Source organism: Lithobates pipiens, unplaced genomic scaffold (genome assembly GCF_037356315.1).
Source record: "Lithobates pipiens isolate NorthernLeopardFrog02 unplaced genomic scaffold, aLitPip1_a1.2 Scaffold_28, whole genome shotgun sequence".
NCBI classification, from domain to species: domain Eukaryota; kingdom Metazoa; phylum Chordata; class Amphibia; order Anura; family Ranidae; genus Lithobates; species Lithobates pipiens.
The window spans coordinates 28147911-28171468 of record NW_027507789.1 but is presented as its reverse complement, the minus strand read 5'-3'; the positions used below and the strand labels follow the sequence as shown (position 1 = coordinate 28171468).

General features: G+C 42.8%; 1 protein-coding gene across 4 annotated transcripts in view; it reads left to right on the top strand.

Moving 5' to 3' along the window:
- STXBP4 (syntaxin binding protein 4) overlaps window positions 1–23558 on the top strand; it is a 184025-nt gene that overhangs the window by 29251 nt on the left and 131216 nt on the right. For all 4 annotated transcript variants that reach the window (XM_077458947.1, XM_077458949.1, XM_077458948.1 and 1 more), the window contains exons 5-9: window positions 8267–8402; window positions 10603–10672; window positions 13663–13742; window positions 16717–16813; window positions 18986–19098. In XM_077458947.1, coding sequence (XP_077315073.1) covers window positions 8267–8402; window positions 10603–10672; window positions 13663–13742; window positions 16717–16813; window positions 18986–19098 — 496 coding nt within the window. The remainder of the gene's footprint in view (window positions 1–8266; window positions 8403–10602; window positions 10673–13662; window positions 13743–16716; window positions 16814–18985; window positions 19099–23558) is intronic.

The following is a 23558-nucleotide window of genomic DNA, read 5'->3' as shown; positions in this document are numbered from 1 at the left end:
AGGAAAGCGTATCGTCCCCTATGTGCACGCAGACGAACTAGAGTTTCTGCGGCCTTTCCTGGAGCTGAGAGAGTAAGATAACATCTTACATAGTTGTAAAGTGATACTATACAATTCTACTAAGAAGGGGGTAACTGTTCTTTTATATGTTTATTGCAGAACACAATCCAGTTGGGAAGTTGCTGGTGAACGGCAGGATGCAGCACAGGAGGCAGCATCTCAAGAAGTGGAAGGCTCGTTGTCGCTTTCCTTGGATCATCCTTTGCTGCTGGAAGAACAGCAAGGTGAAGAACCAGACCGCAACCAGGGAGAGGCTTCCAATAGTCAGCAGCCGGCTCAGCCTATCCGACTCCGTCAACAACGAAGTAGACCAGCGAGGGGAAGTAACTCTCAAAACATAGAGCGATTTTCCGAACTGGTTGATCGTATGAACCAAAAATTGGATGAGCTGCATTCTGAAGACCATGGTTTTGGACTCATGGTCGCCGGAATGCTAAAAAGAGTTCCGCAGGAGAGGAAAAATGACATAAAGAAGGCAGTGATGGATCTCATGGAAGCGAGCATTAGAAATGATCCTATTCCATCCGCTTCCATGTTTGGACCACCACCACCATCCGGACCCTACTATACATACTCAACCCCACCACCACCCAGAACCCCTCCCTACTATCCCCCTCACTTCCGTCCCTACTCCGATGAGTATGGAAATGCCCTTAATCCTGCCCATCCACCTATACCCTATCCCACTCCATCCCCACTGACATCAGCAACTTCAGCTAATGTTCCACCAACACCATCCCCAAGGCCTTCCACCAGCTCCTCACCATATGAGCCAGTTTACCATAACCTGTAAGATTTTAAAAATAAAAATATATTCTGTTTTGTTGATATATGGTTATATATTGTTCTAATAATTAAAGTTTTTTTCAAAAAAAAAGGATGTTGGTGTGATAAATTTTGCAATATTTCTTCAACAATATGTTTCTTTGGAAGAAGTACCTAGGTGGATGCAACATCGCAGCAATGATGCATCTGTCCACTGCTGTTTCTTCACACAGAACTGAGTCAACATACATCGTCTATGTCTCTGTTCTGTCCTCTCCCCAAGATGGGAGGTGCTGTCTCTCAGCTGCTCTGCTCCCCCACGCTCAATGTGGAGGGGTGGATAGCAGCTTGCTGAGAGGCTGACACTGTCATCAGTCCAGCCAGCTGCTGGCAAATGAAGGATGATGAGCAGTCTCAACTAATCTTCGTGATATTTGCACAAAGTGGACTTCTGCTCACTCTGCACTGAAAAGGGGCACAGGATTGCAAAATAATTGCACTCATATGACCCGTAGGAGAAGCCAAGACAAATGAGCTCAGGCTAGATTGTTGCACATATAATAACAATGTGATAATGGTAATGTGCATCAAAAAAATAGATAGTTTACCTGAGCGTAATAATCAATCTTTCAGTAGGTGAGATGCTCCTCCTATATGAGGTGTTCTGTCGCTCCAGATGGTTGTAAACTAGACGAAGCAATTCATCAAAACTGTAAAATGAATAAAAAATGTAATTTGATATATTCTACATGAGAAATATCTGACATTTGTAGCTACACTATTACCGATGTAATAACATATGCAAATCTGATGCCTCTAGGACCCCTTTCACACTGGGCTGGTGCGGCCGTCGGCGGTAAAAGGCTGCTATTTTTAGCGGCGTTTTACAGTCGTTTTAGCGGTGGTCTGGGGGCACTTGCGGGGTGGTTTTAACACCCACTAGCACCCGAAAAAGGGTTAAAAGCGCCGATGCAGAGGCGCTTTGCCAGCGGTTGTGCGGCCCTGTCCCATTGATTTTGATGGGTAGGAGCGGTTAGGAGTGGTGAATACACTGCTCCTTCACTGCTCCAAAGATGCGGCTAGCAGGACTTTTTTCACCTTCCAGCCAGCGCACCGCTTTAATGTGATACATGCAAGCTTGCCGATCACCCCAGTTGATGTTTAGCATAGGTAGATGACAAACAATTCTGCTAAATATCAATCTTTGCCATTTTATTCTCTACGTTAAATGCTACAAAATATATCTTTCAAAAAAAAAAAATTAAATGGGACAAAATAGTCTATTAGCATATGTACTTGCCTTGCAATTGACATCCGGGTATAGTTGTGAAACTTGTCCTCAAAAACACGCAAATTTTCATAGATGGCCCAAAATTGGCCTCTACTGTTTCTACTTGCAATAATTGGATGGATCCAGTAGCGGCGTCGTCTTCTCATCCTCATCCTTCGCTTCCTCTCTTCCTCCTCTTCCATTAACACTGCCACACCAGCAGTTACTACAGCTGTCATCAAATAAGGCAATGACAACATTGTGGTGACAGGACAAGACACACGACAGGAAGCAGGAAGCGACAGGAACAACAATGATGTCACAAGAGCTGAGTAGCGCTGATTGGCCACAGGCAAAGTCGCCTGTGCTTGAGGCGACTTGTAAGTCGCGCTAAGTCGCGTCGAAAGTCGCGTCGAAGTCGCGTCGATAAGTCGTGCGCAAGTCGTGTCGCGGTAGTGTGAACGGGCCCTACAGCAACTCTGAAACAGTTGCAGGAATTTATGACAAGAGTGGTCATTGTGTGCATGTGACCACAATATCACAAAGTCTCCACAAATGTGACTTGTATGGGAGGGTTGCAAGAAAAAAAAAGGACACATGCAGTCACCACTGAGCTTTGCCAAAACGCTCCTTGAAGATTCTGAGGCCACATGGAAAAAGGTGTTCTGGTCAGATGAGACTAAAATCTAATTATTCGGCCTCAACACCAAACGATACGTCTGGCAGAAATCCAATACAGCTCACCATCCAAATACCGCCATTCCTACAGTAAAGCATGGGGGTGTTCCTCTGCAGAAGGGACTAGAGCACTTGTCAGGATATAAGGAAAAATGTATGGGGCAAAATACCATAAAATTCTTCAGGAAAATCTGCTGCTCTCTGCCAGAAAAATGTTAATGGGAAGAAAGTTTACCTTCCAACATGACAATGATCCAAAGCACACAGCAAAAAAGACCACACAGTGGTTGAAGGAGAAAAAGGTGAATGTCCTTGCATGGCCTAGTCTTACGAAAACCATAACTAAGAATTTTCTTTCGAATTTCGCACCATTATTGGGATACAGCGATGGCCAATTTTCGTGTGGCCATCGAGTTAGTAAAGACATATCCCAACAGACTAAAGGTTGTAATTAAAGCAAAAGGTGGTTCAACAAAATACTGACACAAGGGGGTGATCCTTTTTCCAACTCTGTGATTCTGTTTTTGAATTTTAAAAAAATGTCTGACATGTGGTGTTATATCTATTATTTGGACATTATAAGTTGCACTGAGTAAATACAGCTGGATAACACAATAACTGTGTCTGTCTTCATTTCAGGCTGCAAAGCAACAAAATTTGATTATTTTAAAGGGGGTTGGTTATTTTCTATAACTGCTGTAGAGAAGAGAAAAGAGAAAAAGGTCACCGGGCTGGCTATGCTGTTGTGAAAATCTTAGTACTTCATGGGCAGAAATACAAATTTTTTTGGGAGATAAAACCGCTCTTATATATGCAATTCTGTTTCAGTTATTTTTTTACCCTAATGCATAGAATGTTTTAGGGTAAAAAAAACCTTTAGGCTTTAGAACCACTTTAATTATTTTACCTGTTTATGACTGTTAGAGGGATGGGCATCCATTGAGGGACACATGAATTAAATTAGTCATGTTGTTCTGCCACCTACAGGAAATTGGGACATTGGAAAACATAAAAATGTGTAAGCCAGCTCCTGTAGAACCCCTATTCTACCCAGCATGCCCCATTTTATGCTAATGTCTTAGGAGGTTGGATACCTTTTCTTCAGCATTGCTGGCAAGGTCTAGATCAGGGATATGCAATTAGCGGACCTCCAGCTGTTGCAGAACTACAATTCCCATGAGGTATAGCAAGACTCTTAGCCCTTGTACACAGGGTCGGAGATTCCGACAACCAAATCCATCGGAATAATTCCGACGGATTAATTCCGGAAGAGGTCCGGAAGTGATGTTGCATACACACAGTCGGACTAAGTTGTCGGAAAATCCGATTGTACGTAACGTGATGACGTTCTTTCGTTACGACGGGACTACGTTCAGGCTAGTAGCCAATAGCTTTTGTCCAGGAATTTGATCTGAGCATGCGTGGCACTTTGTCCGTCGGAGTAGGCTACACATGACCGGAGTATGTCCGATCGGAGCATTTTGTCAGAAAATTTTACCAGCAAGTTGGAAAAGTTGGTCCGTCGGATATTCCGACGGAAACAGTCCAATGCAGACCACACACAGTCGGAATATCCGACAAAACGGTCCGATAGGAAACATTCCATCGGAATCTCTGACCATGTGTACAAGGGCTAAGAGCCACAAGCATGGCAGCCAGAGGCAGAGGCATGATGGAACTTGTAGTTTAGCAACAGCTGGAGGTCCGCTAATTGCATATCCCTGGTCTAGATAGTTTTGGTGACTTCTATCAAGATTTCTGCTGCACTGCTGATACTACTTCCTGAAAAACTTCAGTCAATACTCTTTGTTTTATGGCTGCTTGAGCTGGTCTCTACATAGCAGCTTCAGAGGCTGTACCTAGACCCTGCTGGACTAGATGTGTGGGCTAGCCAGAAATGTGACCTTTGCGCATGTGGATTGTGGCACTTTCAGACCCGATTGTACTGTATTTATAAGCCATGGAGCACATTCTGGGACTTGAGCTGTGGTATGGCCCTAGGTGTGACCCTGTCTCTGAAAACTCAATTTGTGAGAAAGGCCAGTTAAGCTGCACCATTTGACATGTTTTTTAAATATCCCACTGCCTCCAGCTTCCAGTGATAAAGGGTAAAGCTGAGGTGTGACTGATGTCATCCTTTAAATGAAACACCCTCACTTCCACTATTAAGCCTGAACGCAGCATCATCCAGCTGTTGCTTCTGCTCAAGAAGCATCACGTGGATCTCTGGGTAGTTTTCCGTTCATTCAGCTGGGTACGTTCATTCAGTTGGGTCTCTAGGTAGTGTCCCTTCCCAGCATTTGGATGCTCTGACTACTCCTTGAAGATATCTCCTATTATTCTTCAGATCTTTTGACTCGGAAGGTTGCATCTTCCCAGACTTGTTTGACTTCCCCGCACCCCGGGATCTCTGGTATATCTCTTGGCAGGAACGTACCCTTTGAGAGTGGCACCCCTTTTTTGCTTGCACCCCTCCTCTAATGGGGAGTTTTCTGTTCCGGGCTACTGTTGATCCCTTTGGGGTATTTGCTACCTATCAGTCCCATCCTTCTTCCAAGGTATCCCCTGATCTGCAATCAGCCATGACTGGTTCATTTGCTAGTAGGGGCCTGTCCATTCAGTATCCCCTTGGAAGAACCCACTTTCAGCAGTGGACCTCATGTCCACCCTAGCTCCTTCTCCTGCCACCACTATAGCGAAAAGCTTAGGAACCCCTCCCTAAAAAGTCTGTTTCTAAACTCTGATGGTCCAATTGCTTTTGCTGGACCTTACGCCTGCAGGCCAGACTTGGACATGATCTCTTTGGGGTCTAACACTTTATTTTTGGTTCACCAACAGATGAGGGGGTTTAGCTTTGGCCCTTGCTAAAGGGGTTCCCTTCCAATGGACTTTTGCTCCCTCCTGAGACATGTGGGAAGACAAGGATTGCTCTTCTACCATGGTCTCCCTTTCTCTTGTGGCCTGTGACATTCACCCTCTCTTTTGGATCATGAAGTCGTGGATGCTGCTTTGCAGTCTGTGGCTGGGAACAGAGTAGCATCTTAACGCTGCCATGGGAATGCTTCTTGGCCAGTGGATCTTCACACCCAGGATTCTCATCTCATCAGACCGTTCCTGCTCTGGTGGGGGATCCTGTGAATTGGTGTTTTTATCAGGCCTCCTTTTGGACGTTTCCTGAGTGCTACAGGGCCTTCTCCTCTAGTAAGGTTTGGAACTCTCCCATGTACTGCACTAAGTTTTTCCCTATTGACCACGCCGGTTCAGCTGGTGACAAGATTTCACCCTCCTGGATCTTTATAGCTGGTGACCTCCCTATTAAAATTTGAGGGTTCAGCACCTATGTGTTCCTCCTTTCCTGCTTGGTAGGAAACTTCCATCATTAGATTGCCCTGTATGCCACTGGACTGTCAAGACAAACTCGGATCCTACTGCAAGTACCCCTTATGAGGACTTCATGAGACCTGATTATTAGGAGCTGGGTCCCTCATCTGCAGAGCTGCTTTGCAGACTCCTGAGGAAGTTCCATCTCGTTCCTTCCTTGTTCCTGTTACCAGTCAGGCAAATGCTTGGGGTCTGAGATGCCTACCTCTCTCTCCTCGGAGGATGTGGCGTGGGCTCAGAAAAGGTTGGCTGATTCCTATAATCATGGGTTGCGGAACTAGTTAGGCAGGTATGCAGCATTGTCTGTCAGTCCTCTAGATGTCGTGTGGAAGGATCTCTGTTCATTCTTCAGGCTGGACGTGCGTCAGTTGGGTTGTGAGATACCCTTGGCACGATCGCTTTTTTCCCTTTTTTTTTTTTTTTCTTTTTTTTTCTTTTTGCTGTTTCTATTTACTTGCTCTCACCTTCAAACTGACTTTTGAGCTGGTTACATGTGCTGTTCATCAGTCTTGGTGTTGGGGTTATTTGTCTATCCTTTGGGATGTTGTGAGGGCTCTCGCAACTTTGCCATCTTCCTACAAGATTGATTGTCTGGCCAGGCAGCCTTTTCCTCATCATGAAATCTCTTTCCCTGCTGCTAGAGCTAAGAGTACAAGGCTTGGGCCTTTGTTCTCTTATTTTAACAGACTGGTCTTTTGGACTAATGTTGGCCAAACTTCGCTCTGGGTTTGCTTTTCCTGGGTCTGTGCTCTGCAAATTGCTTTCTTCTGTTGACCTCATCAGTTGTGTTGGCCCTCCATTTCTCAATGGCAGAGGCCCATTGCTCCTTTAGTAAGGAATTTCCCATTTGGCTGTGGTTTTCTTTGTACTGCTCTGGAACAACAGGTTGATCCTCTGGCCTCCTCTTGGTTGTTGCACTGCCTCTGCCTTGCAGAGGGTTACTCTTCATCTATCCATTATGTGGGAAATTGTTCTTGCAAACAACATTCACTACACTTTATTTGTCCTATCAGTGGCTGTTACCCACTTTTCAGTTAGACTGCTTATGAAAGTCCTTACTGCAATAGAATTCCTGTTTTCCCCAATGCATGTTAAAGTGGATGTAACCCCATTCATGAAATTTGAGGCACATATATCTGCAGTGTTTTCTGATCTCTCTTCAAAGCACTAAGTCCCGTGGCTTTCTCCTGCTCTGTTCTTCTGTTATCAGCATGATAACTTCTGACAAGTTCTCTGACAACCAAGATAAAACCAGCCTGAATTTTGTGTCAGGGTGAGTACTTTAAATAGATTAACAGAGAGCTGGACTATTCACAGCACAGCTTTGCAAGTCTATGCCTATGTGGAGGGGAGTGTGTGCTTTTCCTCCAATCAGCTGTATCACAGTATACGGCAAGCATCCACACCCACAGGTAAATTAGGAAGAGAAAATTCTAACACTGTGCACTTTCTAAACAGTATATAAAGATGAAGACAGCAGATTTACATATAAAACTTACGTAGGGAGATTTGTTTCATCCCTGTATTATCTGAGGCTGTTCACTTCACTGGGTATATGTTAGAGTTTACATCCACTTTAAGGAAAGCAAAAGTTTGTAGTTACTGTAAAATGATCTTCTTGGAAATCAATGGAGGGACATAGGTGTTGCTTTCTCAAAAAACTGAGGCATATTTGGTAGAGGAATTGACACAGGAGCTGACTACATTTTCTGTTTGTCAGTGTCCCAGCCTCCTATAGGTGGCAGTATAACTCGACTGTGTTCCTCAATGGATTTCAAGTTAAGAATCAAGTCATTTTGACAGTAAGGGTTGTCTATCTGGAATTCTGATGTTATTTTGGGCAGTTTAGCTCAAAATAGAAGCTCTTCAATATTGATGTATTTCATTAGAAAATAAACTATAACGGGTTTTAAATTTTAGATGTTAAGTTTGTTTTCTTGGTGTTTCAGGTTTCACCTGTTGACTGCATATGAACATTCAACACTTTCATATATAGTCCTTCATAATTTTTCTTCCTACATTTTTTATTTTTATAAAATAGTTTTTTTCTTTTTTTCTGACCATAAAGAAAATATGTACAAAACCATTCCATGTTCCATTTAATGCTTGCAGGAAGAGTACTTGCTGGGAAATTGCCTTCATCAGGTCAGGAAACATGCTTGCAAGCTCAGCTTCACTGACAAAGAGTGCTCAGATGCCAAGGGACACCAGGCTGAAGATGTCTTCCAATCCAGATGCCTGTGGACCTGTACGTACATCAATGTCCTACCTGTATATTAGAACTTTTAAAGACCGCTGGAAATCACTGACGTAGACACAGCCAGTCATCGCCAATAGCTTCCGGGTTCCATGCTGAGAGGCTGCCCTGCTGCATTCTAAAAACAGGGGTTGGCTGTTTGGCACGGGAACTTTTAGGACAATTTCTTTTTGCATTCTACGAATGAATGCAAAGTGTTCTCTCTGATTGGATGAGGTGAAAAGTGTGACAGCACGCGCCTGTCTCTACACCTCGTCTAATCAGGAAATGCTTTGTATTCGTTAAGAAAAAGCAAAGCATTCTCTAAATGGTGCCCATGCCAAATGGCCAACCCCCCTGTAATCAGCAGGGCAGGCGCTTGGCATAGGTCCTGTAAGCTAGTGGAGATCACTGAAATGGCAGTGTCTACTTCAGTGATTTCCAGGTTCTGGAGGATCAGCCAGGTGTGGTGTATACATGTTCACATTATAACTATGTAGAAAATATTCAGACATGGAGTTTTTCTTTGCTGTTCCTACTTTCTGTAGCGATGGTAGTGTGCTTGCAGAATACCATCATAGAAACAAAGCAATGATACAGCTCAAAGCAGATACAAAAGGATAAGCTGACCTTTTCAAAAAAATAAAAATAATTGCAATTTTTTTTACCTGCAAAGAATATGTGCATTTTTTTTTTCCTGGAACCTGCAAAACATTGCATTTGAAATCAGCAGATCGTGGGTGCAATCTCAGTTTCCTGCAGAATGTCAGCATAGCTGTCTGCCCGTACCATATATATATGTGTGTGTGTGTGTGTGTGTGTGTGTGTGTGTATATATATATATATATATATATATATATATATATATATGTATATATGTGTGTATATACATGTGTGTGTGTGTATATATATATATATATATTATACACACACTGTAATATATATTACAGTGTGTGTATGTGTGTATATATATATATATATATATATATATATAATATTATAATTATAATGTACATACACAGGCAGTCCCTGAGTTACGAACATCTGACTTGCGAACGACTCCTACTTACAAACGGGAGGAGGGCACTTTCAACAGAACATCGGAAAACGATGTCTCTGTCGTTCTGCGCCTGCTGTTTCGACTTACGAACATATTTGACTTAAGAACAAACATACAGTCCCTAACCCGTTCGTTACTCGGGGACTTCCTGTATATGTATGTGTATGTATGTGTGATATATATATATATATATAATATATAATCTCGCTCTCGCTCTCTCTCATTCTCTCTCGCTCTCTATCTCTATCTATCTATATATCTATCTATCTATCTATCTATATATATAATCTCCAATCAGCAGCACCTTTCATTAAGAGAGTTAGAAACTCATAAGATTACAATAGTTTGTGATCTGTGAGGATCTTTCATCAGCGTGTGCAATTTTGCGTGACATGTTGGGTATCTATTTCCTCTGCGTAATATCATCTTTCACATTATGCAAAAAAATTAAAAAAATTGTTTTAAAAAACATATATAATGTTTGGGGGTTCTGTATAATTTTTCTAGCAAACAAATGATGATTTTTACATGTAGGAGAGATGTTGGAATTGCCCTGGTAGGTAATTGGTTAAATAGAGTTGTAATGTAGATGTGTGAACTGTCTTACCTGCTAAACAATTTGTAATTCTGTTTAGCAAGTCTTGACGTTCTGCTGGGAAAATCAGCCAGGTTCCTGACCTCTAGTACAGCTAAGGGAAGTAAAATATAAATAGCGTACGATTCCCTCCCCTACCCTGACAACACTGGTGTCTCGTGATTGGCCCAATGCTATGACATAGGGACAAGTAAAGACTTCTAGCCTTGTGGAAAGGTAATCCTGTGCCTGTATGGACAGCGAAAAGCATCAATTAAATCCGTCATGTAGTTCTAAGCTCTGCTCGGAGAGTACTTAGAATTACTTGACCTTTGCTTGGGTACAAAGCTGATAAGTAAGTCTTCCCCCAACATCAGATTGGCGGTAGTAGAGGGATTCCGCTACAGAGGTGAACTGGTGGGTTCCAGCAAGGTCTGTGAGTTGCAGACACCACCCATTTGCATTCCAGTGGTGGTTTTCAGTTTAGACCAGAGTGTACCCATTATTGCTGGCAAGATTTTTATACGTTGCCTACGTAAGGTTGTAACTCCCGCTTCAATTCTGTTTTGTTTGCACAGGGTCAGAGTGGATATATTAAAGAGTCGCGCTTAATCTTGGATCGAAACCTCTCAGACACGTCTGCGATAGGTAACCTTCTCTGCACGATTTTCACACTTTTAATTTCACTCCCATCTTGTAGAAAGCCTGTCTCGTAATGCAGGCTTTATGGGCCGCACAAAAGACGCGGGCACCTCTTTAGAAAAGGCGAATAAAAGGCAGCTGAATGAGATGTCGGAGAGTTCCGAAAATAAGGCCCTCCAGCAGACCTCTTACAGTCGAGAGGCTTGAAATAACTGGGATGAGATGGCCGAGCATTCTCCAGGTAGCTCAAGTAATCAATAGATCTCACAGAAGACATATAATGAACAGACGCCTGCATCATCAAGTGAGATTAGGTTACCATGGCGCCAGCGTGCTTCCAATTTAATGCCGTGTTCAAGTAGATTGCTTTTTCTCTTTGCCTTTTTTAAAGCAGCGGAGGGAAGGAGCATGCAAAGGTTAGGGTGGCAGCAGGCAAGTGCTACATTGGCTACTGGGAAGTCTTTCTCTTGGAGAGAGCTGGTATTGAGCTTTAAAGCTGAACGCCAGACATACACTATATTACCAAAAGTATTGGGACGCCTGCCTTTACACGCACATGAACTTTATTGGCATCCCAGTCTTAGTCCGTCGGGTTCAATATTGAGCTGGCCCATCCTTTCCAGCTATAAGCCCTTGTACACACGGTCGAAGATTACGACAACCAAATCTGTCGGAGTAATTCCGATGGATTACTTCCGGAAGAGTTCCGGAAGTGATGTTGCATACACGCGGCCGGACAAAGTTGACGGAAAATCCGATTGTACATAACGTGATGACGTTATTTCATTACGACGGGACTACGTTCAGGCTAGTAGCCAATAGCTTTGGTCTAGGAAAATGATCTGAGTATGCGTGGCACTTTGTCCGTTGGAGTAGGCTACACATGATCGGAGTATGTCCGATCGGAGCATTTTGTCGGAAAATTTTACCGGCAAGTTGGGAACGGTCTGTCGGATATTTCGACGGAAACAGTCCGATGCAGACCACACACAGTCGGAATATCCAACAAAACGGTCCGATAGGACACATTCCGTCGGAATCTCCGACCGTGTGTACAAGAGCTAACAGTTTCAACTCTTCTGGGAAGGCTGTCCACAAGGTTTAGGAGTGTGTCTATCGGAACGTTTGACCATTCTTCCAGAAGCGTATTTGTGAGGTCAGGCATTGATCTGGATGAGAAGGCCTGGCTCACAGTCTGCACTCTAATTCATCCCAAAGGTGTTCTATCCAGTTGAGGTCAAAACTGTGCAGGCCAGTCAAATTCCTCCACCTTGGACCTTGCTTTGTGCACTGGTGCGCAGTCATGTTGGAACAAGAATGGGCCATCCCCAAACTGTTCCCACAAAGTTGGGGGCATGAAATTGTCCAAAATGTCTTGGTATGCTGGTACCTTAAGAGTTCCCTTCACTGGAACTAAGGGGCCAAGCCCAACCCCTGAAAAACAACCCCACACCATAATCCCCCCTCCACCAAATGATTTGGACCAGTGCACAAAGCAAGGTCCATAAAGACCTGGATGAGCGAGTATGGGGTGGAGGAACTTGACTGACCTTCACAGAGTCTTGACCTCAAACTGATAGAACACATTTTGGATGAATTAGAGCGGAGACTGTGACCCGGGTCTTCTTGTCCAACATTAGTGCCTGACCTCACAAATGCGCTTCTGGAAGACAGCCCTTGTGGGCAGCCTTCCCAGAAGAGTTGAAGCTGTTATAGCTGCAAAGGGTGGACCAACTCAATATTGAACCCCAATGTTGCCTAATCACTGCTACGGTTGAGGCGAGGGCCTGTGTTGCCTGGCAGTGTAGACAGGATCACAAGCCTGGCCCAACATTCTTGCATATTCCTTGTCTGGTAAAACAGTGTATGTATTTATCTGCTTGCCCAGGGTCCAAAGTTACAACAACGTGTAAAATACAAAATCATTTTAAAGGCACACACCTTCCATTTTCTCCTTTTTCATTTCATATCCGGTAACATGTACACAATGGGGGAGATTTTCTAAAACTTGTGCACAGAGAACCTGGTGCAACTTTCCATAGTAACCATTCGGCTTCCAGGTTTTATCGTCAAAGCTTAATTGAACAAGCTGAAGTTAGAAGCCAATTGGTTACCATGCACAGCTGCCCCAATTTTCATAAATCTCCCCCATTGTGTACATGTCTCCGCTCTTCTCAAGACCTCCTACTCTGAAGCTTTCTTGTCTCCTCCTCCAATGCTTATCTCCAGGATTTCTTCAGAAACTCGCTACCTCCACCGGTCCGGCTATCCCCTACTCTTGCTACCTTGCGATCCCACTTTGTGCGTCAGAATTGTCTACACACGATCGGATTTTGTTGTCAGAAAACTTGAGATCCTGCTCTCAAACTTTGTGTGTCGGAAATTCCAACGGAAAAAGTCTGATGGAGCCCACACACAATCGGATTTTCCGACAACAAGATCCGATCGCACATTTTCCGTCAGAAAGTCCAACCGTGTGTACAGGGCTTGTAAACATGGCTGTCATGGTCCCCCACCCCCCCCCCCCCCCGGGATTGGTTCATCCCCCAGGCCTGGGCACTTCATGACACTTGGATGTCATTATGTGAGCAAAGGAATGCTCCCCACTGTAGAGAAGGTACCTGTGATGTCACAGGAAGCACAACGAGACTGTTGGGGGGGGGGGGGGGGGGGATTGGGGAATATATGAATACCTTTGTTTTTGTTTTTTAAAGTGTGGCAGAGGGGGCCAGGTGGTAAGGAGCTGTAGATGGGCTTTAGCTCCTACATGATGCAGTTATAAATTAAAGCTCATATAGGACACATAATTGTGTTATCCGTGACCGCCGCTATATATTTCATTCCTGTGATGACCTTTAGAAGCCCCAGTCATAAAACCGCTGATTGACTCTTCCAATCAGATGATTAGCTGTTGAGCAAAGCAGGAAAAGTCAAGCTGCACTGAATTACCATTAGCCGCTGTAATTAACTCACACCCCGGTGTTTGTTGTTGACAGTTCCTCATCAGGGACCCAGCCGGGAAAGGTTGATTCCTCTCACCCCTGATGTCCGGCTGAAAGTGGAAACTCTGGAAATGGTAAGATACGAATTTGATGACGTTGTGTTGAATTATATATTTTTTTTTACATTACACTATCGACACTCAGCGGCTGTTATATTCCATTTACCTGCTTAGTACCCACAGAAAAGTTTAAATCGTCAGCAACAATACTCAGGTTTGCCTTGGCTTTGAAATGATACTTGGTTGTATTGAACCTGTACTGATAGTAAAGCTGGCCATACACCATACAATTTTCTTATTCAATTTCCTTTAGATTTACCTTCAACTGTGTGGTACAAGGGCCTGTCTGATTGCACACAAATTGGAAGTGTTTAGATTTGACCTCATATTATATGGTTTTGATAAATCTAAAGGAAATCTATAGAAGAAAATTGTATAATGTATGGCCAGCAAAAGACACCATTGCTGACCTCCTAAAGAAAGTGCTGGGTACCTGGCTGTCCTTGGCTTCACTTTTTTGAGTCACTAAGCAAGGACAAGGCAAGCATACAGATTGGCGGCACAGTGGTGTAGTGGGTAGCACTCTCACCTAGCAGTAAGCAGGGTCGCTGGTTCAAATCCCAACCACACCACAACACTACCTGCCTGGAGTTTGCATGTTCTCCCTGTGCCTGCGTGGGTTTCCCCCAGGTACTCCGGTTTCCTCCCACACTCCAAAGACATGCAGGTAGGTTAATTGGCTTCTGTCCAAAATTGGCCCTGGTATATAAATGGGCTCCTTGAGGGATGTGAGTGTGCAATGTACTTTGATGGGGACAATTGTAGACACTCAGGTTGAACTGGATGGACTGGTGTCTTTATTGAACCTTACTAACTATGTAACTATGTAACTATGTAAGATAGGAAAGCTGGAATGAAAGTGGATCTCCTAATCTGCAGACTTGTCAGGGACTGAAGCCATTGGATTATCATGACAGCGAGGGGTGAGAGGAATGCAAGATTCGCAGTAGTAGCGCTTATATCGTATGTCTTCAGTATAAATAGTTACATAGTTAGTAAAGTTGAATAAAGACACCAGTCCATCCAGTTCAACCTGAGTGAGTGTCTACAATTGTCCCTATCCCTGTACATCACACACTCACAGCGGTCCCTACCCTCAAGGAGCCCACAATCCAAGGTCCCCATTCATACACTAGGGCCAATTTGGGACAGAAGCCAATTAACCTACCTGCATGTCTTTGGAGGAAACCGGAGTACCTGGAGGAAACCCACACAGGCACAGGGAGAACATGCAAACTCCAGGCAGGTAGTGTTGTGGTTGGGATTCAAACCAGCAACCCTTCTTACTGCTAGGTGAGAGTGCTTACCACTGCACCACTGTGCCGCCCTTGAATATACAATATACAATGCATCCAGGAAAGTATTTGCAGCGCTTCACTTTTTCCATGTTTTGGTACGTTACAGCCTTATTCCAAAATGGATTCAATTCATTATTTTCCTCAAAATTCTACAAACAATTCCCCATAATGACAACGTGAAAGACGTTTGTTTAAAATCTATGCAAATTTATAAAAAAAAAAAAAGGAAGGAAACCCCATGTACATACGTATTCTTCCTTTTTTATTTTTAATAAATGAAATGCTCAATACTTTGTTGAAGCACCTTTGGCACCAATTACAGCCTCAAGTCTTTTTGAGTATGTTGCTGCCAGCTTGGCACACCTTTTTGGGCAGTTTCGGACCGTGTCTGAATGCTTTGTGTATTTAGTTGTGGCCAAATTGTATGCGGTTTTTGAAGTCATTCGGTGTATAGTATTAACACGCTTTATAGAACTTCCTAATTTCTTCTGGATGCACAGTTGGTCCAGAATGTGTGGTTAGTATTTTTGCCAAATACCAGTTCTGATGAATTGTGGAGCAAACCAATAATTTGCCCATTCACAGAAAAGCAATAGATTTGCGTTAAAGTGGACCTCAACTCAAAAATATAGTAAACATCTACAATTGTTTACTTTTTTTTTCTGAAATTCCTAAAAAGTAGCAGTGCACTTCTGGTATGTGAGTGTGCCTGGACACTTGTGTACTCCTGCGCTTAGTCTCATAGCTGTATATCTAAAAATGTGAAATTTACTGTGATTCCCCCCCAGCATGAAGCAAAGCCCTGCCCCTAAAAGGATGGGCGCCTTCATACATAGACACAATTCAGAATAAGGCATGGCAAGTCAGTAATGAAGAAAGATCAGCTACAGGATGACCACAGACAATACTGTTGACTAGTGCTTTACCCTCTGTCTGCTTTGTTTTGGACATATCTTCCATTGTTAAAGAGGAGCTCCAGCCCCCCAACAAAAAAAAAGTCAGCAGCTTCAAATACTGTAGCTGGTGACTTTTTTTCTATTAGAGCACTTACCTATCCAGGGATCCCATGGTGTCCTTGTCCAAGCTGATTCATGAATCGGCTCTCGGGTGCTGGCGCGGCCGTGTTCGGTAAGGAAAACTGGCAGAGAAGGCTTGCAGCTTCACTGCCGGTTTGCTACTTCGCATTCCCTGAATTGCTTTATGATTTTTCAATGGGCTGGCTACGGCGAGGGCCGAACTGCCGGCTGAGTTTGCTGTGGTGAACTCAGCAGGAAGCGGGAGAATGTACCTATCAAAACCAGGTACCTGCTCCCCCCCATAAGGTTCCAAATGTAGCAGTGGAGGGGGGAGGAGGCAGATAAGCGGAACTTCCCCTTTTGGATGGAGCGCCACTTTGTTTTCTTTCCATAAAAAATGAAATTAATGTGCAAGCTAAAATTATCTCTAGCCGGAGCTTACACGGAGCTTAAAATTCTTCCTGCCAGGCCAGTCGCTAAGTACTAGTGCAGCAAGTCACATGTGCCTCCATACCTGAAAGTAGCAGGTACTATTTTCACTTCCTGTGGCTATGAACAGAACAAAGGGGGGGGCGGAGCCTGGATGTTAAAGCAAACCTATTGTATTGATCTCCATGGGCATTAACAAAATGAAACGGCTTCTTTTTTTTTTTTTTTTTTTTTGTGTTTCCGCAGGCTCTACATTTTCTTGGCATAAGCCCAACAGAGGAACAGAAACGTTTATTAAGATCCCGTATACATATGGATGCCAGTGGAACAGTGTCGTATGGAGGTGATTTACTAATAATAATGACATTATCATGTGGGGTTTTCTTTTTCTTGTTCTACCAAACAGATGTTTTTAGACCTCTTACACATACATTTTTTTAATATTATCTAAATGCAGCCCATTGTTTCTAATGAGCCTGTACACAAAGGCGCAAAACTTGCGCTGTGTATAGATCAGTAAAAAAAATCTGGGTTGGTGGACGGTATTTTACACGTGATTTGATGCAACCCAAGAAAAGCTAGAAGAATTTTTACAAGCATGTATGCATATGCGCATTTATAATACAGCCCAATTCCACATTTTTATGTGTGAAAGTAGCAGTGCGCATCTTCACTGGTATTACGATTATCATGTCAACGATTCACCGTGATTACTGCCCGTGGTTTTCATAAAAAAATGAATTATACAGCCCATTTATATTATGCAGCCCCCCCCCCACCCATTTATATTGTACAGCCCCCCCCTATTTACTTTACACAGCACATTTATATTATACAGCCCCCCCATTTACATTACACAGCCCACTTATATTATAAATCCCCCCCCCATTTACTTTACATAGCTCATTTATATTATACAGCTCATGTATGTTATACAACCCCCCCCCCCCCCCATTTGCATTATACAGCCCATTTATACAGTGACCCCCCTCCCCCTCTTGTGTGTACCTACAGAAATCTGAACTTGATTTCCTGCAGGGCACACACAGGAGAGGGGGGTTGGAGAAGGAGCAGATCGGCTGTGTCCTCTCTCATCCCGTGCGAGAGAGGAGAAAGGGAGAACTGTCAATGACGGCTCTGAGCTGTATGAGAGACATGCTCTCAGCTCAGAGACCTGCAACTAGCTACCCTGCTGGGGCCCCCTGACAGTGACGGAATGCCAGGGCCCTGTTGCAAGTGCGACTGCTGCGTCACTGGTCATTCTGCCATTGCCACATTCCCATATATACACTAATTTTAGTAATAAACTTAGACCCTTAATAACAGTCTTCTATTCGGTCTTCTGTCCCAGGTGGACTTGGTATCACTCTGCCTGTGACAGGATCCAGCGCTATACAGGCAGCATCAGCTTATGCGGCTTTGCTCCGCATCTGCTTGCTTCCTCTACCGTGGACTTCGTTGACAACATTTATGCTCTGGAATGGCAGGTCGGCAACTCGCGATCTCAGCTTGCTGACCCACCATCCCATCGCAGGAGGTCGCGGGCCACATTAGAGCGGGATACCGATTGAGCATCCCTGATGTAAATCTTGGGAAACTGATCCAGAAACGGATAAGGAGCCCTGAAACAACAGGCAGATCTTGATAGAGGGGTCAGTCGAAGTAGTGAAGAAATAACAAACAAACAATAGTTTTCCATAGGAAAAAATACAGCCAAAGCTCGTTTCCGATCTAGGTAAAGAGTCTCCGACAGACTCTTTAACATGTGATCAGCTGTGTCTAATCACGGCTGATCACGATGTAAACAGGAAGAGCCGTTGACCAGCTTTTCCTCACTCGCCTCTGTCAGACGCGAGTAGAGAAGAGCGGCTGCTCTTCTGACGGGGGGTGGGGTCTGTGCTGATTGATTATCGGCGCAGCCCCCCCAAGGATGCCCACACTGGATCACCAGGGATGCCACCCATGGCCACCGGGAAAGCCAATTAGTGCCCACAATGGGCATCACTGATTGACAGGCATTATTGTTTGGCACTGATTGGCATCCATCAGTACCATCCATTAGTGTACATCAGTGCCCATTCATGCCCATCCGTAGTGCCCATCAGTTCCACCTCGTCCGTGCAGCCCCATCAGTGCCCATCAGTGAAGGAGACAACTTGGCGTACTTAATTACAAAGTTTTGTAACAGAAACAAAAAATAACGTTTTTTTTTCCCAAATTTTCTGACTTTTCTTAGTTTTTAGCAGAAAATAAAAATCGCAGAGGTGATCAAATACCACCAAAAGAAATCTCTATTTGTGGGAACAAAATGATAAAAATTTGGTTTGGGTACAATGTAGCATGACCGCGTAATTGTCATTCAAGCTGAAAGCTGAAAATTGGTCTGGACAGGAAGGTTGCCTTATATTGAAGTGGAGATATATAAAAAATATATAATATATTTTGAGATCTCTTCCTGGCTTTTTTTAAGTGGAACCTTTAAACCATAACTACCATTTTATTTTACTCTTTTTAGACTTTGTCCGGGTAAGCAAAGAGATGTTTAACCTTCAGCTAGAGGACAAAGACTTGGAGCACCTGTTGAAGATGAACGAAGGCATACAATTATTGGACGTAGTCACACATCAGGTGAAGTTCCTCTATCATACACTCATCTCAACAAATTATCCTGAACGTCATGTGGCCTCTTTTTATTTAATCATAAAATACATTTAAAATAAAGTAGAAGTATTTCCTGAAGCCAAGTCGGGTATTTGAGCCAGGATCTGTTGGTTGCTGGGGAGTCTGATCTTGCGGTATGTGTAAACCAGACCCATTTTCTGGGTAAAAGTTTTGTTAAAGTTTTATAAGCTGAATTGCGCATCTTTAGGATTCTACCAGAACAGACTGCTGCCCAACATGCAATCCCAACAAGCATTCTGAATATCTAAGTTCATGCTGTTTGCAAGCATATTTATCCATCTGTTTGTGTACCCTATTGCCTAACACACAAGCAAGAGTTTGTGGGAAAATTATACCGAATTCCTGGAGAGATCAGAACTAAACTAGTTTGTTTTTAAAAGAATTTGCAGCTTCTGAAAAATGTTTTCATGGGAACAAGCATTTTTTAGTAAGTGAGAATGCACTTCTTAATAATTTTACTTGTGGAAGTAAAGTAATTTTTTCAAAAATTGCTGGCAGGTGGACTTTTTTTGACACAAGAAAATGTTTAAATCTGCCATAAATATTTCTTTCTGACTGTGAGCACTTTTTTCTGTAGGAGTACACTGGGCAATGCATACACAGTTCATTGTACAGTCCCGGCACAATTATGTGATGGGACAGAGTAATACCCCTTTCACACAGGTGGACCGATTGGGTCCACCCGTCAATTTTTTAGGTGGAACCCAATCCAACCATCCATTTCTCTCCATGTAGCAGCGGATCCAAGTGGTTAAAGTGCCTCTGATTAACCTCAATTAAACTTCAGCTGTTCTAGTAGGTCTTTCCTGACTTTTTTCTTAGTCGCATCCTACAGCAAAAGCCATGGTCCACAGAGAGCTTCCAAAACATTAGAGGGATCTCATTGTTAAATGGTATCAGTTTGGAGAAGGGTACAAAAGAATTTTCAAGGCATTAGATATACCATGGAACACTGAAGACAGTCATCATCAAGTGGAGAAAATATGGCACAACAGTGACATTACCAAGAACTGGACGTCCCTCCAAAATTTATGAAAAGACGAGAAGAAAACTGGTCAGGGAGGCTTCCAAGAGGCCAACAGCAACATTAAAGAAGCTGTAGGAATATCTGGCAAGTACTGGCTGTGTGGTACATGTGACAACAATCTCCCATGTTCTTCATATGTCTGGGCTATGGGGTAGAGTGGCAAGACGGAAGTCTTTTCTTACAAAGAAAAACAACCAAGCCCGGCTAAATGTTGCAAAAAGACATCTCAAGTCTCCCAATGCATTTGTGGGAAAATGTGTTATGGTTTGATGAGACCAAGGTTGAATTTTTTGTCCACAATTCCAATAGATATGTTTGACGCGAAAACACTGCACATCACCAAAAGAGCACCATACCCACAGTGAAGCATGGTGGTGGCTGAATTATGCTTTGGGGCTGTTTTTCTTCAGCTGGAAAAGGGGCCTTAGTCAAGGTAGAGGGAATTATGAACAGTTCCAAATACCAGTCAATATTGGCGCAAAACCTTCAGGCTTCTTCTAGAAAGCTCAATACGAAGAGGAACGTCATCTTTCAGCATGGCAATGATCCAAAGCATACATCCAAATCAACAAAGGAACGGCTTCACCAGAAGAAGATTAAAGTTCTGGAATGGCCCAGACTGGAATGCCATTAAAAATCTGAAGAGGGCTGTGCACAGGAGATGCCCTCGCAGTCTGACAGATTTGGAGTGTTTTTGCAAAGAAGAGTGGGCAAATACTGCCAAGATGGGCCTTGCTGATAGATTCATACCCAAAAAGACTGAGTGCTGTAATAAAATCAAAAGGCTCTTCAACAAATTATTAGTTTAAGGGTGTGCACACTTATGCAACCATATTATGTTAGTCTTTTTATTTTTATTTCCCTCCACCTAAAAGATTTCAGTTTGTTGTTCAACTGAGTTGTACAGTTTATAGGTCACATTAAAGGTGGAAAAAGTTCTGAAATGATTTATCTTTGTCTAATTTTTTTACATCACAGAAACCTGACATTTTAACAGGGGTGTGTAGACTTTTTATATCCACTGTATATTTATTCTATCAGACCGCAAGTGCAATGTTCGAGCACTGCTTGAAGACCAAGGGATGCTTCATGCTTTGAATTTGTAGTTTGAATGAATTGATCTGATACTGATCCAATATTGTGGATGTTGTAGATTTCTGTGTCCCAAAAATTTTCTGCGGACAAATGTGTGTTGTCGGATTTTCCAAGCGTGTGTACACAATCACAAGTCCAAAGTACAAACACGCATGCTCGGAAGCAATCGGTCTTGTAAACCAGCGTTCGTAATGGAGAATTAACATTTGTGACGCGGCAAATTATGAAATCTCCAAATTCAGTGCACAATTCTCTTCTTTAATGGGATAATAATGAAGCTGCTTTGCTGGTGATACGGATGGAGTTATTGCAAACCAAAACATTTTTTTTTCCAGTGATATCAAGAATACTATGCTTTTTTTTTTTTTTTTTGGGCAAGTTACCATTATCCTGTAGTTTTTAAGATCAAAGATACAACTATGTTGGTGTCCCTTGTCAATTTTACATTGTATCTTTTAAAATGTAACTGTCTACTCCCAAACTGCCATTTGAAGTAAAACACATAGCCAAGTATTATTCTCCACAATTTTTTTTTATTGTGCATTAAAATAAGACATGATATCTGCCAATAGAACTTAAAGTGGTGTTGCCACCAAAAAATAAAAAGTTGCTTAAAATTCTTAAAAAAATATAAAAAATAATAATTGGCAAAAAAAATTTTTTTTACTCACCTCTAAATACCTGTTGCTAGGGGGGTCCCTCGTAGTCTGCCTTCTTCCTTGCCCGGGCTGGTGACATCACTTCCCCTTACGCCGCACATTCACCTGGGACCTGTCACGTGTCCCAGGTGACTGTACGGCGTATCACGGCACCCTGCGCCGCTCGCGAATGCGCAGTGGGTGCCCACAGTATGCATGACGGCGCCGCGAGCGGAGCGGGGAACGAGGGGGGGCTTCGTTCCCCCGCAACGCTGAACTCTGGGACAGGTAAGTGTCCGATTATTAAAAGTCAGCAGCTGAAGTATTTGTAGCTGCTGACTTTTTTTTTTTTTTTTTAGGGGGTACCCCACTTTAACCAAAAAGTGCATTCTATGCATTAAAAAATATAGAAAATATAACAAATCAAATCATTATTATTCAACCAAAAAAATAATGTCAAAGCAATAACTCCAAGGCCAATAATAAATAACACGTTATCTCCTCCAATTCTGCAACATGTCTGGTTGATCAACGACTGTTCAGAAACAAATTGAAAAGCACGTAATGAAAAGTGCGAACTGAAAAGGCGCTAAATGAAAAAGCGAAAAGAAAAGCATGAATCAACACTCGCCAAACTTCTACTAACACAAAATTAGAAGAAGGAGCCCAAAGGGTGGCGCTAAAGAGCTGAAAAACCACGTAGTACGTCACTATGTCCGTAATTGTTGACCAACAATTGTGTGGCCATGTGTATGCAAGACAAGTTTGGGCCAGCGCCCTTCAGACTAAATTCCACGGTTTTGTTGGCCAACAATCTGATCGTATGTACGAAGCTTTAGTGTTTGCTAAGAGCTGGAGACGTTCTCAGGGCCTCTGCCGGTGAAAACTTTGCTCTTGATTTGCACACCTGCTGTGCTCATTATGAGGCGTTTTAATTATTTTATATAATAGAGAATATAACAGGAGAAGCTGAAACACCATGGTGGTTGGCTAGAACACTAAACACTCCCAAGTGGACTGCAATACAGTCAGGAAATATGTCCAGGAGATCTCAGTATTGGAATAGCCAAGACATAAAAAAAGTTAGATGATGTTTCACAGCAGCACCAATTTAAAACTCCTGTGATTGCTGGGGAAAAAGCCTGACTACAACAGAAGATATTAGTCGCATATTTCAAAAGGGAGGAGAATTTCTGGCTCTTGGCAAATTCATTTCATTTATTTTTTTTGATAAATACCTTTCCTTGTACAAAATGACTTTCCAAAATAAGGAATGCCCCCGAAAATGTGAAAAGATAAACACTTTGCAAATGATAAATCTGCAAGACTGATTCTTTCCAAGGGATACAACCTGGCAGCTCTACCTAATGCACACACTGCAATTTATAAGAATTATTCTATTTATAATTTTAACATATCACCAAGTCCTAACTGTTTTTTTGTTGTGTTTTGTATTTATAAAGTCTATAAAAAAGAAAAAAATAGAATTACTTCCTGCGTGTAATTTAATCTCACTTTGTGTGAATGATGTGAAGGGTCTGTAATACTGGAAAGCATATCCTAGAGCTGCAAAATGGTTAAAATGAGAATCGCAATTTTTTTTGCTTAGAATAAAGATCGTTATTCTCTCACGATTTCCGCAGCTT